Source organism: Sphaerodactylus townsendi, linkage group LG06, assembly GCF_021028975.2.
Source record: "Sphaerodactylus townsendi isolate TG3544 linkage group LG06, MPM_Stown_v2.3, whole genome shotgun sequence".
Lineage (NCBI taxonomy): Eukaryota > Metazoa > Chordata > Lepidosauria > Squamata > Sphaerodactylidae > Sphaerodactylus > Sphaerodactylus townsendi.
Genome location: NC_059430.1, coordinates 56020901 through 56035227, shown reverse-complemented (window position 1 = coordinate 56035227; position 14327 = coordinate 56020901). Strand labels below are relative to the sequence as shown.

Here is a 14327-nt window from a genome sequence, read left to right as displayed (position 1 = left end):
CAGTAACCATGTCTCCTGGAGAAATTCCATGGAATGATAATAACTGCTGCTTGTTAATATTTGAGAGGGGAGTTCTCATTCCTGACTAGTGAGCTAAGCATGTGGAGTTTTTATACTCCCAACTGTTATTACATATATTTTCCAAGGGAAACTAAAGAATTTATGCGAGGCGAGAAGATTTTTCCGGAAGACTGCTCATCACTCATCTGATAAAACTGATTATAATGAGAAAATAATGAAAAAAAACTAATTCTGTTTGACACCATGTATGTTTACTTTAATTATGCTTTTTTAAAAAAAACTTTTTGTGTTGACTTTACACAAAGGAAAAAAATCCATCTTTCATATTCTTCTCAGGGGGAATCACCACTTGATTTAGCAAAACAAAGAAAAAATGTTTGGATGATAAACCACCTGCAGGAAGCAAGGCAGGCTAAGGGATATGACAATCCTTCGTTCCTCCGAAAGCTGAGAGCTGATAAGGTAAGGAGAGGTCTTTAAATGGTGAATCCTTTAATGTCTTTGCAATTTCATATAAACTCTAGCCCTGTTCAAATCTTGGTTTCCTCCTGCAATTATGTCAGGGCTTCATATTATGCATTCTCCCTTGCCCACTTCCCCAAACTCTCATTGCAGAATCAGAAGGTGGGTCATTCACAAGCATGCAAGATTAAAATTAATTTTACACCCTCTATGAAGTTTCCCTATGTTCAAATTCCATAGCAATTTACTTTTAAAATAGTTATAAAATATCTGAACTGCTTATTAAAATGTCCATTTTTTTATGTAGGAGTTCCGACAGAAGGTGATGCTGGGAACACCTTTCCTAGTTATTTGGCTGGTTGGGTTTATAGCAGACCTTGACATTGATTCCTGGCTCATTAAAGGACTGATGTATGGTGCTGTTTGGGCTATGGTTCAGTTTCTTTCCAAGTAAGTACTAAACGAAGAGATTCTTCTGTAAGGCAAAGAAAATGTGGTTATCCCATAAATAAAGATATCATTCTTAAAAGGAATCCATTGTTTTATCCCATTTTAGTCTTTCATTAAATGTATTATTAAATAAAAATAGAAACTTAAAAGTGTAGGTGTATTTGAGAAAAATGGGAAATGTTTTAACATCCTTACATTCTGCTCTTTAGCTGTGCAGTAGAACTCATAGAATTGAATTCTATGTGCTGTTAATGGAAATCATGTTCCCCTTGCAGACCCCTTTGAGTGATGGGAAATCTCTGCCCAGGGTTGGGGGAACCGCATGGATAAGTGAAACAGGTTCAGTAAGGAGGGGGAATTGGGCAAAATGACCGCTCTGTTTTATATGCTAGCAGAGTATGACTAGGGGGAAGGTTCTTGATGCCCTTAAGCCTTTCCCACTGACTTGTGCTCCTGGGAGATTTTTCCCTCCAAAATTCTAGCAGTCAATTAGGCTTTGACTGAGCTGCCCTTTTATTTACCAGATTGCAATGCCGTAGTGTGAATGTAGTAATTTAAACTTTGTGTATACACTAAAATTAAACGGTAAGGATGGTCTTTAGTTGTTCAACCAGGGCACTTCACAGACAGGCAGATTAGCTGCTCTGTGGGGACACCAAAATAATATTTTCCTTCCTGTCAGAAAAAAACAAACTGGAAACAGAGTCTGTAATGTTTACCCAAGAAATAAATCAGGAAGTTTTTTTCTGGCAAAGGATAAAATTGAAATTACATACAAGAAGCTAGTCTCCGCGAGGTTACTGTTTTACAAGTTGTTTCAGTATCTTTTTACAGTTGATACAAGGTTCACACAGGCCATTAACTTTAGTGCCTTCAAGTTGTTGCAGTCACTTAATTCTCCACAAACTAAGGACTCGCCAGGATATGTCTTCAGTTTTCTGTTGGCTCTCTAGTTAATGTAGGAAGGGGAAGGGACAAGAACAGCTTCTGTCAGTTCCTTATGCTGGCAATGCATAGTCAAGGATCCAACTCATTCTGTGCTAGATGGTTGTAACACTCACCTTGTATTCAATATAAGAATAAATTGTAATGTTATATAATTACCAGTTGATGAGTTATTCTGTACTTAGATTCTTGATAATTGAAATATAGCTACAATTCTGATATCTCTCAGTTTTAGAACTAAATCTTTATAAAATGATCAGCACAGCCTCTTTGGAAATAAAAATGTTCTCGTATTTCTGTAATTCAGCAACCTATTAAGAAGCATCTTAGAGAGATTTGTAGTTTGTGACTAGTCAAAAAACACAAGAGTCAATGCATACAATATTAAATATATTAATATTAAAAATTATTCAGGACAAGGTAATTATTGCAATAGGAAAGGTTCTAGGGAGTTAATTTTGTTCCTTTTCAGTTGAAGAAATAGAGTTCATGTCAAGTAAGTTTTTTCAAGTTTTGGAATGATATTTTAAACATTAGAATTTCTTGACTAATGTTAGAGATGTACATTACTGTAACTCATGTTCTGGATTGAGCTTTCACTTCAAACTCTTCTTGACCATTTACAGCTTAGACTGATGTTTAACTGCTGTCAAAATGTGGCTTTAGGAAAACGTTAGTTTGTGACTGTAGAAATTTGTAATACACTGATTTATAGAAACATGTAATACAAGCCAACTGTAAGCATTAAAGGATAAGGAAGTTTGCATGGCTAGCCTGAAACATTGTTTGAATTTTTTGTTTTTCCTTTTCTCTGGGGACTTTTTTTTTAAAAAGGTCTCCTTTCAAGGTCTCCATTTATATGTTTTTTAAAAGTTAATGGCTAATCATTTTTCAGTGACTTTCTGAAATCATTATCTTTTGATCACAGAATTTTGAAAATCAGTCACTCCATATGTATATTCTTACATAAGGTTTTCTACAAAAAGGAAATACTGTCTTGTGAAAACCAGAGCCAGCATGGTGTAGTGGTTAAGAGCCTGTAGACTCTAATCTGGAGAGTTGGTGGAGTCTTATCTGGTGAACCAGATTTGCTTCCAGACTCTTTCATTCCTGTTGTGTGACCTTGGGCTAGTCACAGTTCTTCGGAACTCTTTCAGCCCCCCCCCTTTTCACAAGGAGAGGTGTGGGGAGAGGAAGGGATAGGAATTTGTAAGTCCCTTTGAGTCTCCTTACAGGAAAGAAAGGGGGGAGAGGTGAAATTCCAAACTCTTCTTCTTATCTTATCGATTCCTCTTTCCAGCGTATAAAGTCATTCAAAACACTACAATTTTTTTGCGGCAAGATGGGTTGACTTGCCAGTAATGTGTTTCGGCTATGTAGGTTTTTGAAACTACACAGCCAGAAACTTTAATGAATGATCCAGGATGGCAGGTTTGAAGAAAATCTACATCTTATTCTATGGCATTGTTTCTTTGTTGTTCCACAGATCATTCTTTGATCACTCCATGCATAGTGCTCTGCCTCTTGGAATCTACCTAGCAACAAAATTCTGGATGTATGTGACCTGGTTTTTCTGGTTTTGGAATGATATCCTTTATATTATGTTCAACTGTTTGCCATTTAAGTCATTTCATTTTACTGGTACATATATATTAAGGTTGACTTTAAAATGCATAGGTTAAGATTTGAAGGAGGAGGAGGGGTCATGGCTCAGCAGAAGAGTATCAGTTTTTTGCATGCAGAAGATCTCCGTCTCAGTTCCTAGCATCTCTAGGAGATAAATGATGTGACAAACTTTTATTCTGATGTTCTGGATGATAGACCGTACTGTCTAAATCAGTGTAAGGCAACATCATGTTTTCATAAAGGTTTCCAAAAAGGATATGATTAAGGAGAGTAAAAGAAAAGGATTCAGTGAGGAGGCACATGCACAGACCCTAGGCAAGGCAGTCTCTAGAAACTGAAAGGGTCTCAGGAGTGGACAGAGTGTTAATCCATGAAAAAGGTTTTAATCTCTTGATTGTGATCTGCTCCAAAATGTGGAAGCGTGGGATAGAAATATTCTAAAATGGATATAATTGGATAAAAATTGATATAATTAATATCCATAAGAATACAGAAGAGAAATAAGCAAGTAACATACTTACAGTTGTGGTCGTTGTAAAATAAGATTGGAGTGAGAACATTTTGGCTTGGATTATGTCATGCACAAAATTACAGAAGATTTCATTGATTTATGGCAAAATAATATTCCTGGGTACATTTTTTTTACCTCACCTAAAAGTACATGTTTGTAAAGAATTTAAATTCCTGCTGCCGGTTTTTTTTTTTTAAGATTGTAAATCATGGTATAAGATTAGTTCATCGTGTCTCTCTTCTCTTTATTCTCCTATTACAGCACAGTTCTTCAGCCCCTGAACCTAGTTAGATTTAGTCCTAGTCTCCTGCTTACTGGGTCCAGGAGACATTTGTCCTTTTCTCAGGCCCCTGCTTGTAGGTCTGTTTGAATGTTTTGCCCTGCTGACACTGATCTTTTGTCTTTCTCATTAGCTACATTGATTGTTAAAAAGTTTTTGCTGTCAGTGTTTATCTTGCCAGAACACTGTAGCAGATACAACAGGAGTATGTATTGCCTGAGCCATAGGGAAGTTGCCAAGAACAGCCTCCTTCAAAATACTAAATATATATCAATTTATTTTAACTAGTTAATATTGCAAATCTTCTTTATTAGCTGCCATAATCCTACTTGTTCTGCTGCTAGTCAAGTTGCCCACAGCTTCACAGAAAAAAATTACATATCTGCTCTGTTTTATAGAGCGAAGCAGAAAATTGTGCTTAGATTCTATTTTTCACATTTTTAGAAAATTATTTTCAGCAGAGCACAGTGCTGACTTTATTCTCTACAGAATGAGTAATATGATATCTGATGAAATGCATCCTTGGGGCTGCTGCTATAGAACTGCTTCTGGTACTGTTTTTTGATAAAAAGTAAAAAGACTTCTAGAACGGTGAACATAAAAATCTGGAGCTAACACTCAGATCCTTAGCCTGATTACGCTGAAAACAATCATTTGGATTTATTTGACACATTCCATTTGTGCTTTTTATGAATTATGAATTTCTATTTGCATTCAATTGAGAGAACAAACAATAATGCTACATTCTGTGTTATGTATTAATGTTGGCAATAGATAATATAAAAATGTTGGAATCTCTATTGTGCAGAAACTAAGCTCAAGATCTCTAGAACATGGTCTGGAGGTCAGAAACTAGTTTATGGACACCTGCGTTCACCTACTCCTTCACAGTTCCCCCCCCCTTTTCAATTGTATCCTGTAACCATGGTTTTCTGTAACCCTTCTTTCTAAATCTTTGCAGTATTTAAGTCACCTAAATTCTTGCTGTATACAAATGGTAAATTCTATAGAATAGAAGGGAAGGTGGAACTTACAGAGGTGGGAAGAGGCAGACATAACCCCCTGGCACAATCTCTGATGGGAATATTATGCATGTAGTTTATCTCTCATATTGTAGATTTGTATGAAAATAGCATAGAATTAATAACTTGTACAAAGAAAAGAATTTAGGTGATTTGCAGCCCCATCCAAAGGGCAGGGGGCTGAAAGGGATTGAGGGAGCAGTGTGGCCTCCCCAGGGCACTTGCCCAAGCAGAGAAGACAGGTGCACTGGCAGCCTGCCCTACAAATCCTGGAAATCTGGGCTGTGGCAGGACTGTGGGGTCTCACCTGGGGTTGAGGGCCAGGAGCACACTGCCCCAGCCACCAGATGTTCTGTAAGCCCTATGGAGGGCTTTCTGGTGGTGGCAGGGTGTGTGTGTGTGTGTGTGTGTGCATTTTTGCTCCCCACATTGCCAGAAAGCCCTCTTGGAGGAGTAGTGCCATAGTGGCGTTGCATCCCGCCACCGAGGGCTTTGATAGGGCTGTTAATTAACAATTATAAATATTTCCTGTGGGATGAAGTGGAATAGCAAACTGCAAGGGATGCTTTGGTTAAAATATCAGAATAGTGATGTATACAACCTGGATGAGATGAGCACTGAAATCAAGAGAAGACAACAAGCAAACTGCGTTGCACTTAATCTGCTTGTAAGGTGGCAGTAGGAATCATTGGGGGGGGGGATGGCAGTCAGCTCCAGTTTTATAGTCCTTTTCTATGTTCATGCATCCATTCTTTCAATTCTGGCTCAGATCCTGAGACACATCTCACTATTTTTGTACCTGGATGTATTCTGAATGAGGACTAACATATGAAATGGTAAAAATGAGCTGCATATGCTGTATCTTTTTTTCTCACTGAAATCTGTAATTGCACTAGAAATGAATTTGAATTTGTCCTAGAGCTGAAGTAGGCAGTGTGCATAATGCTTGCATTCTGTGTAGCAAAATGTTCATTTGGTCCCAGGATTTATTTAAGTTTACCTTTGGTAAGGGATTTTGTTACAAGCTTATTGAATTCCAGATGTATTTTGTGTATTGGATCACCTGTATCTAAACGCTTAACACACTTAAAGACTTCAACAGAGGTAGAAGTATTTTCCTTTGCAGAAACCATGTTAATTTTTCTTCAGTAAGATAGATGTTTCTGTAATTGTTCATTTTAATAACAATTTTCTTAATGTACTTCGTCTATTAGATTAATCTGGCCTAACTGATCGGTAGTCTCCTGCTACCTTTCCCATCACCTGTGGGTCCTTTTTAAAAAAATCAAAGCAGTTAATGTTTGCTGTTCTCTAGTCCTCTGGTAAAGTCCTTTAATCAAAGCATACCATAAAAACGGGGGAGGGCAACCTGTCAAACAACACAGGAACCAACAAGGTTTGGAGACAGGAAAAAAAAGGAACAGTATATAATTAACATTTGTTGTACAAAATAATCTGTAGTCATTAAAAACTAAATGAAAAAACCCCCAGTCATATACATCACATAAATGATTACAAATAGCACTAACACAAGGACCTAACACATTTTGACCAAAATAGTTCTTCCTCAGAATTGAAACTCTTACATACATATAAGATCCTATTAACAGCATCAGAAAAACATCTTACTCCAGCCAGAAAGATTGTATATCAATCCTTTGGATAATAAGATTAAAAATATATAAATTAAAGCCAATGGATAAATCCAAACATAGAAATCATACTTAGAATGTGAATGGGGATTAGTGGATGCTTACTAAAATATATTAAAGCTCCCTATAAAAGTCTTAAATGGTTTTATATAATCTCATGAGCCCACATCCATCTAGGGTGGTACCACCAAATCACCGTTTGGTGTTGTGTGTGTGTGTATCTCCCTCTCCCCCCCCCCCCTCTCTGGGGGAAGGGGAAAGGAATATGTCTTCTCCCGCCACTAACAAGTTTGAGCATCATAGATTTTTCTAGCGAATTTGATCACATCACATGACTAAAGTATGTAAGTCTGAGCCTGGTTATTTTCCCTTCTAGTGATGTGTCTGGTTTTATGCAGCTCAGGACTTCTGTGTTTGTTACCCTAGCTGCCCATGGTATGCAGAGTTGCTTTCGCCAACACCACAACTTGAACGTGTCTATTCTTCTTCTGTCAGCTTTCTTTGTAATCCAGATTCACACCCATACATGGCTATGGAGAAGATGATAAAGTGGCCTAAAGCCAGTAGCTCGGCCTCATCTTTTCAATACCTCAATCATTTCAGCTGCAGGGGCAGAGAATTCTCCTTTTATGGTCCATTTAAATTATAAGAGAAATGGCCTTCACATTTAAAGAGTTGTGTAGTGAGTCAGGTTCACGGATGTACATTTCCAATATGCACCTAAGATTTAGGTCTACTATAGTTGATCCAGCTGGTGAAATGCACGTGAAACTACTTTCATATATGAATCTCATTGCTGGAAGAGGAATGAGTGTGAGAAGGATGGTAGTGGATGATGAAATAAGGGAGAGAAAAGCTCCTTTTGGCTCAGCTATTTGTATGAAACGTAATTTTAAAAAGTAAAGAGCAAAATATACAATCCATTAAAATTGTTTTTGGTCTGCATGTTAAACATAATGAATAAACTTGCAAGTGTTTTGTAACAAATCTGATCTGAGTACCAGTTTTTAACTTGTATTTTCCTCGATACAGTTCTTGTCAATCTTGTAGAGAAGTATACTTTGAAAACTAATTTCATAGGGAAAGATAGAAATTTTATTGTATACAAAATATACTGTTCATTCTTTTTATATTTTAAAGATTTATCATTTGAGGGGCGACACACTGTATCAGTTACAGCACAAGCTGTGATGTCAACTGACATTCTTCAGTTTTTTTAAATATTGATCCTGTAAAGTATCAAACTTTTTTTGTCCTGTGTCTATGTGAGCCAAACCTTTTCAACAATTTATGTTGGAAACTGAGCATATTTTATTCCTACACATTCTTTCCTATCTAAAGATACTTCCTTTTTTCAGTTATCATTTGGAAACCTTAATTTAAAAACCTTAAATAAGCCTTAATTTTTTTTCAAGAGGTTCTTTTGCTGAATGATATCATTCTCTTTACATTCCCTTATATGGCTAAAATTATTCTCTTGTGACTCCACTGGACTCCATTGGAGTTTCAATCCATTGTTAGACATAAACAGTGAAAAAAAAGTTGACCATTAGAACATATCTGTTAAGATATTGTATTTAAATTTAGTTCTTTGAAAACAAATTAGGCGAAGATAAAATACATGGGCAACTTAGCCATTGATGTTTTTGTATAATTCTGTCTTTTAACATCTAATGTCTCTGCGAAATGTATCAATTACAATAGAAAGGTATACTTACCCTTGTTTTAGTGCATCATTAAGAACAGGAAAGTAATATTTGAAAATGTTTTCATAATTTAAACTCCTTAATGTTAAATACATCTAAATTTCCTGTTCATCCACCTTCCATTCCTTGCCAATAGTGTTGCACTTTTCTATAATTTTGGAAAATCCTGGAAATCAGACCCAGGAATAATTAAAGCCACAGAAGAACAAAAGAAAAAGGTAAAGATAACCTATGGTGTCTTAATACTTAATTGTTTGGGATGTATAAGGGTTTTTTTTGTTTATAAAGCAATTATATTTATTTATAAAGCAATTTATTTATTTATTTATAAAGCAATTATATTTATTTATAAAGCAATTTATTTATAAAGCAATTATAATCTACATATTTAAGTCATTGTACAATAAAATAACCAGTTAAAACAGTGTGAAACAATGCTTTTAGTCTTTTCTGTCTGATCTGTCATTAGTTGTACTGAATCCAACTAGGTGGAATTTGAAAAGTGCTATACATGAGGCTGCTGAATGAACTTTGGGTTTAGTAGTCAACAAATGTGCAGATGACACCTAGCTGTAAATCTTATTACCCAACCCTCCAGATCCATCCATCTTGATTCTTAACTGGTGCTTTGAGGCTGCGGTCAGGTATCTAAGGCAGATCATGCTGAAGCTGAATTGAGACAAGGCAGATTTAATTCTGGTTGGGAAAGCTGATATTTTTGAGAGATTGAATCCACTTTTCCTGTGTGGAATAAATAAAACTTACATAAGACAAAAGTCTAGCTTGTACAAAGCAACAGAGTAAAAAAATGAAGTTAGTTGGACCTCTGTATCCGGAGTATTCCAAAAATTCAGCACCAGTATCAAGAATCTGTGTTTTCATATGCCAATGAACTAGCTTCTACAAAGAGAAGAGATCACACTGGGGCCTCCCACAGCAGACCTCAGTGGATATTTTATGAGCAGTACGTTTCAGATCTGCAGGACCCAGGGCCATTCAGAGTGAAAAAGATAGAATGCCATAAAAGGTTTAATGTTGGAGTGGATCTCAAGGGCCTACGGCTGTAATGATGCTTTTTCCTATCCTAAGAAGCCTTCTATCAAACGACTCAAACTGCCACAGGAAAGGGCCACCTGGTAGGTTGCATCCCATAGATCTTTTCTACTATCTGTGTGGCCCACCAGAACTAACCTGGGGGTCCCTAAATTCTGTGCCACCTACAGTTTCTTAGTTGTGTGGGCAGTTATAGACAATACATTGCAGTGGTTCAGGCAGAAGGTTTTACTTATGGTCTTATGGGGATGACCTGAATGCAGTTGGCTCTGAAAGGGTTAAATACTTTTGTTTTTGTTTTTCTGCAGACAATTGTAGAACTTGCAGAGACAGGAAGTCTGGATCTCAGCATATTCTGCAGTACCTGTTTGGTAGTATGCTTTTTTTTTTAGCTTACATGTAATTATAAATTTTCATGTCCTGTTTCATTTTCACAACATGTGTATGTTTTGGGAAAAGAAGACCAGGTATTCATACCTTATATGAGTCTGCTAACACAGAGTACAAAACCAGTGGTCTCTTTTGCTGTGCTGAAGATAAAGAAAAGCAGTGTCTTCTGGTGCTCTGGAGAATGGCATTCAGAAAGAGGCAGGAAATTAAAATTAACATTGGTCCCTATTTCAGTTAGAACCTTGCAGGGTTGATAAATTGCTCTCCTTTCCAGTTGAAATTATTTCACTGGTGGTAGCTGAAGCATTTGGCCTTGTTTACCCTGAAGAGCTCAGAGTCTGAGATTCAAAATGGACAAGGACTGGCAGGAAAGAGTTCAACATCTCCTTCACCTGGGCCTTGTAGAGATCCTACTTGTTTTGAGGTTTTTTTTAACGTACAAGTATCATAATCTGAATTTTCTGCCTCATCTCTAGTTTGACTCTGAGACCCTGTGATCATCTGTACGGTTGCCATCTGCAAGCATAATGTCTCTGCTGTATGCTGTTTTCTCGGAGTATGTGTATACACAATAAGTAAAACAAATCCAGTTAAATTGACCAAAATAGGGAAAGTTAACATATGGAAGGTAATAGTCAGAACTTTGCCTGCAGATCCTAACACTGATGTACTGTCATAAAGTTCTGCCCAGAGCCCATATACACATAACACTCTGCAAAAGCCAGGTTCTCTGGTCATGCAGAGAGATACAGCAATGCACAACTTACATGCTACTCAGGCTTTTTGTAGAAGAATCCTTTGCAGAGACTAGTCTGGTTTTTTTATTTGCTGCGTTGGTTTTCCTTTTTAAAGGGAAGCTGAAGAGGTGAATAATGTTTTGCTAGCTGCTGCACAGAGGGGATGGAATGTGAAGACCCAGTGTTTAGAAATTTTATATGACCCATCACATTTGAAGATTCTTGATGGCATTGTAATACAGAAAAGGAATAGAAGTAACAGAAAAACTTTGTTCAATTTTTCACCCATAAAGCTTATTTCATTTGTATCAAACAGATACGGAAACCAGTGAGATCCAAGCACTGTGGCGTTTGCAATCGCTGTATAGCCAAGTTTGATCACCACTGCCCATGGGTTGGTAACTGTGTAGGTAGGTACAGATTAACCATGCAAATATCCAATGTGTTAGTCTTTCAATCTGAAATATTTCCTGCAGCAGATTTGCATTATGAATTTTCTGTTGGTTTGTTTCTAATCATAACATTGTTCCTTGGTTTTCAGATCAGTGTGGGGTAGTGGAATTATATCTCAGTGATAGAGCATCTGTTTTGTATGTGTGAGGTTTCAGGTTCTATCCCCAGCATCTCCAGTTAAAAGGGTTAGGTACTAGGTGATGTGAAATATCTCTGTGTGAGTCTCTGGAGAGCTGCTGTTAGTCAGTTCTGACTTAGAAGCATGTTCAATGTAAGACATTATTATTATTATTATTATTATTATTATTATTATTATTATTATTATTATTATTACTATTACTATTACTATTACTATTACTATTACTAGTTGTTGTTGTTGTTGTTGTTTAATTTATTATAACTGCCCACGCCCGGAGGCCATGGAGTTTGGAGAGGTGTTCTTCTCAAATGCGCAACTTTGTTCTGATAGTATTTGGCAAATATATTCTGTTTAAACTGGCCAATTGCTCATACAGTTCTAAATATTAGGTGGTAAATTACGGTGTCATAAAATTGGGCAGGAGACATGAATGAATTCCTGGCTTGCTTCCTGTTCCCCGTTACAAAATGTCATATATTAGGGACAATTCAGAAAGCAACAAGATTCACTTTAGTATGGCTTAGTATAAGAAAGCTGAAGGGACCATGATATATTCTCCATTGAGCGAGAGGACATCTAGGTGATGCTTCATCCACCAATCAGGGAGGCAGGAAAATGTTGATTGATTTGCAGCTCCTTGGTCGCTGGGCGTCGCCCCTTTGCTCTTCAGTTCTCTTCCTGCCTCAGGGACGAGCAGTACTACTCTCAACGCTGTCTTGCCTTTTTTGCTAGCTTTAAGCTTTTTTCTATTCTATTCTTACTTCCTTGCTGCCTGCTAGTTAAAGGAGAGGTCTACAGCCCTTCGGGCAGTAGAATAGCAAGACGACTCCTTTTATCGAACATCTCTCACCGGCTGCTGCCTCCTTGCATCAGTTCAGGCAAGGCCAGAAAAGGGGGTGGTGTATTTACCTCTATGTCTCACAAGCCAAAAGTTTTTCTTTCCTCCAAAGAGGCTGGCTGAACTCAGTGGATTGCCAGTTAGGGAAGGTACGTCCCAAGACTGGGCAACCCATTCTCTTTCCCCCGCACTGGAGTCTTGCCCTGAGGCGCACTCCGGCAATGAGTTTTTAGGTGCGAAAATTGCGGTCACATCTAAAATGGCTGCCACAATGCAGGGAGGCGCACTTTGGAAGCATATCCGGGGAGTCCTCAATGTCCAAGCAGACTGGTTGAGTCGCCAATCAGTTCATCCAGGGGAGTGGTCTCTCAGCAAGGAAGCCTTCCTGCTGATTCAACAGTTCCTGGGTACTCCGTTTATGGACCTGTTCACCTCCCACCAAAACAGAGAAGTACCCAGATCTTTCTCAAGGTTCAGACATGCCCTTGCAGAAACAACCGATGCCCTATCATCAATTTGGCCTACAGGCCTCCTCTATGCCTTTCCTCCAATTCCTCTGATTCCACATGTATTTTGCAAGGTCACAGAAGAGAAGGCAGATGTCATTCTGGTGGCACCCTGGTGACCCAGATGATCCTGGTTTGCAAACATACTCAGACTTTCGGTACACAAGCCTTTCCATCTCTCCCAGCGCAAAGACCTCCTATACCAAGGCCCAGTACTTCATCCTGATCATTTGAATTTGACCGAGATTGAGCAGAGAGCGCCGAGGTCCAGGGAATACAGCACTGAGGTCACGGACACCATCCTAGCCTCCCAGATGTCTTCAACCAGACGGATCTACAATACCACCTGGAAAGCATTTGTGAGATGGTGTCGGAGAAAGAAGGTACTCCCTACTTGACCCACTGTCAGCAAGATCCTCCATTTTCAGCAAGATGGCCTCACCTCAGACCTTAAGACATCCACCCTTAGGCGACAAGGAGCAGCTATTGCCTCCGTTGTTCAATCCCTGGAGGGACTTAAACTGAGTTCTTATCCCCACGTCAGGAGATTCCTCCAAGGAGCTATGCTTAAGGACAGAGCAGTGAGGCACCATTTTCCCACTTGGAAACTACACACTGTGCTTCATGCCCTCACAAAGCCACCATTCGAACCTCTAGCAAGCATCTCTCTGAAACATTTGCGAATGAAGACCATCTTCCTGGTAGCAGTTACATTGGCTAGAAGGGTTTCAGAGCTAGCTGCCCTCTCAGCCAAGCCATCCTTATGCATCTTCCATAAGGATAAAGTGGTACTTTGCACTGACCCAAGCTTCATCCCCAAGGTGAATTCTTGATTCAACAGACAAGAGCTATACTTACCTACCTTTTGTCCGAATCCTAAACATCCCAAGGAAGTTTATTTGCATAAGCTGGATGTTAGGAGGACCCTTAAGGCCTTTCTCATCTGGACACACCAGATCAGGAGATCCGAGGCGCTCTTCTTCTCTGTAGCCAAACACAATAAAGGGTCCAAACTCTCTCCCCAAATCATAAGCAAATGCCTTAGGGAGTGCATAGTGAAAGCCTACAAGGCACAAGGTCTCACTCTTCCGACGGGTCACAGCCCATTCGGTGCGCAACATGTCTATCAGTGCAGCCTTTAATAATAACTCTTCAGTGGAAGAAATCTGCAAGGCCGCAACATGGTCTTCTCTTTCCACCTTCATGAAACACTACAGGCTGAACGTCTTCAGTGCAGCAGATGCCTCCTACGGTCGCAGAGTCCTAGAACACAACATTGGAGAGGACTACGACCCCATCCTACAGAGAGCATCACTGCTGTGGAACATCACCCAGTTGTCCTCTCGCTCAATGGAGAACGACCATTGACTTACTTGTGAAGGGTTATTCTCCATTGAGCAACAGAGGACATCTGTCCTCCTGGTCAGTCATTAATTCCTCTCATTACACAAGGCAGCAGTTCTGTAAATACGTTAGCTTCTTGGTTTTGATGTTATTGTTGTTTTTCAAATGCTGGGTTTACCCGCATTTTGTTAA

At 38.7% G+C, this 14327-nt stretch overlaps 1 protein-coding gene across 2 annotated transcripts in view; it reads left to right on the top strand.

Annotated features, from left to right (window-relative positions):
• ZDHHC17 (zinc finger DHHC-type palmitoyltransferase 17) overlaps positions 1-14327 on the top strand; it is a 71904-nt gene that overhangs the window by 48775 nt on the left and 8802 nt on the right. Inside the window, exons 8-13 of one of the 2 annotated variants that reach the window (XM_048499636.1) lie at positions 358-483; positions 791-933; positions 3365-3465; positions 8769-8893; positions 10037-10099; positions 11172-11265. In XM_048499636.1, the coding sequence (XP_048355593.1) occupies positions 358-483; positions 791-933; positions 3365-3465; positions 8769-8893; positions 10037-10099; positions 11172-11265 (652 nt within the window). Of the gene's footprint in view, positions 1-357; positions 484-790; positions 934-3364; positions 3466-8768; positions 8894-10036; positions 10103-11171; positions 11266-14327 lie in introns of both variants that reach the window. The other variant, XM_048499635.1, reaches the window with a different exon arrangement.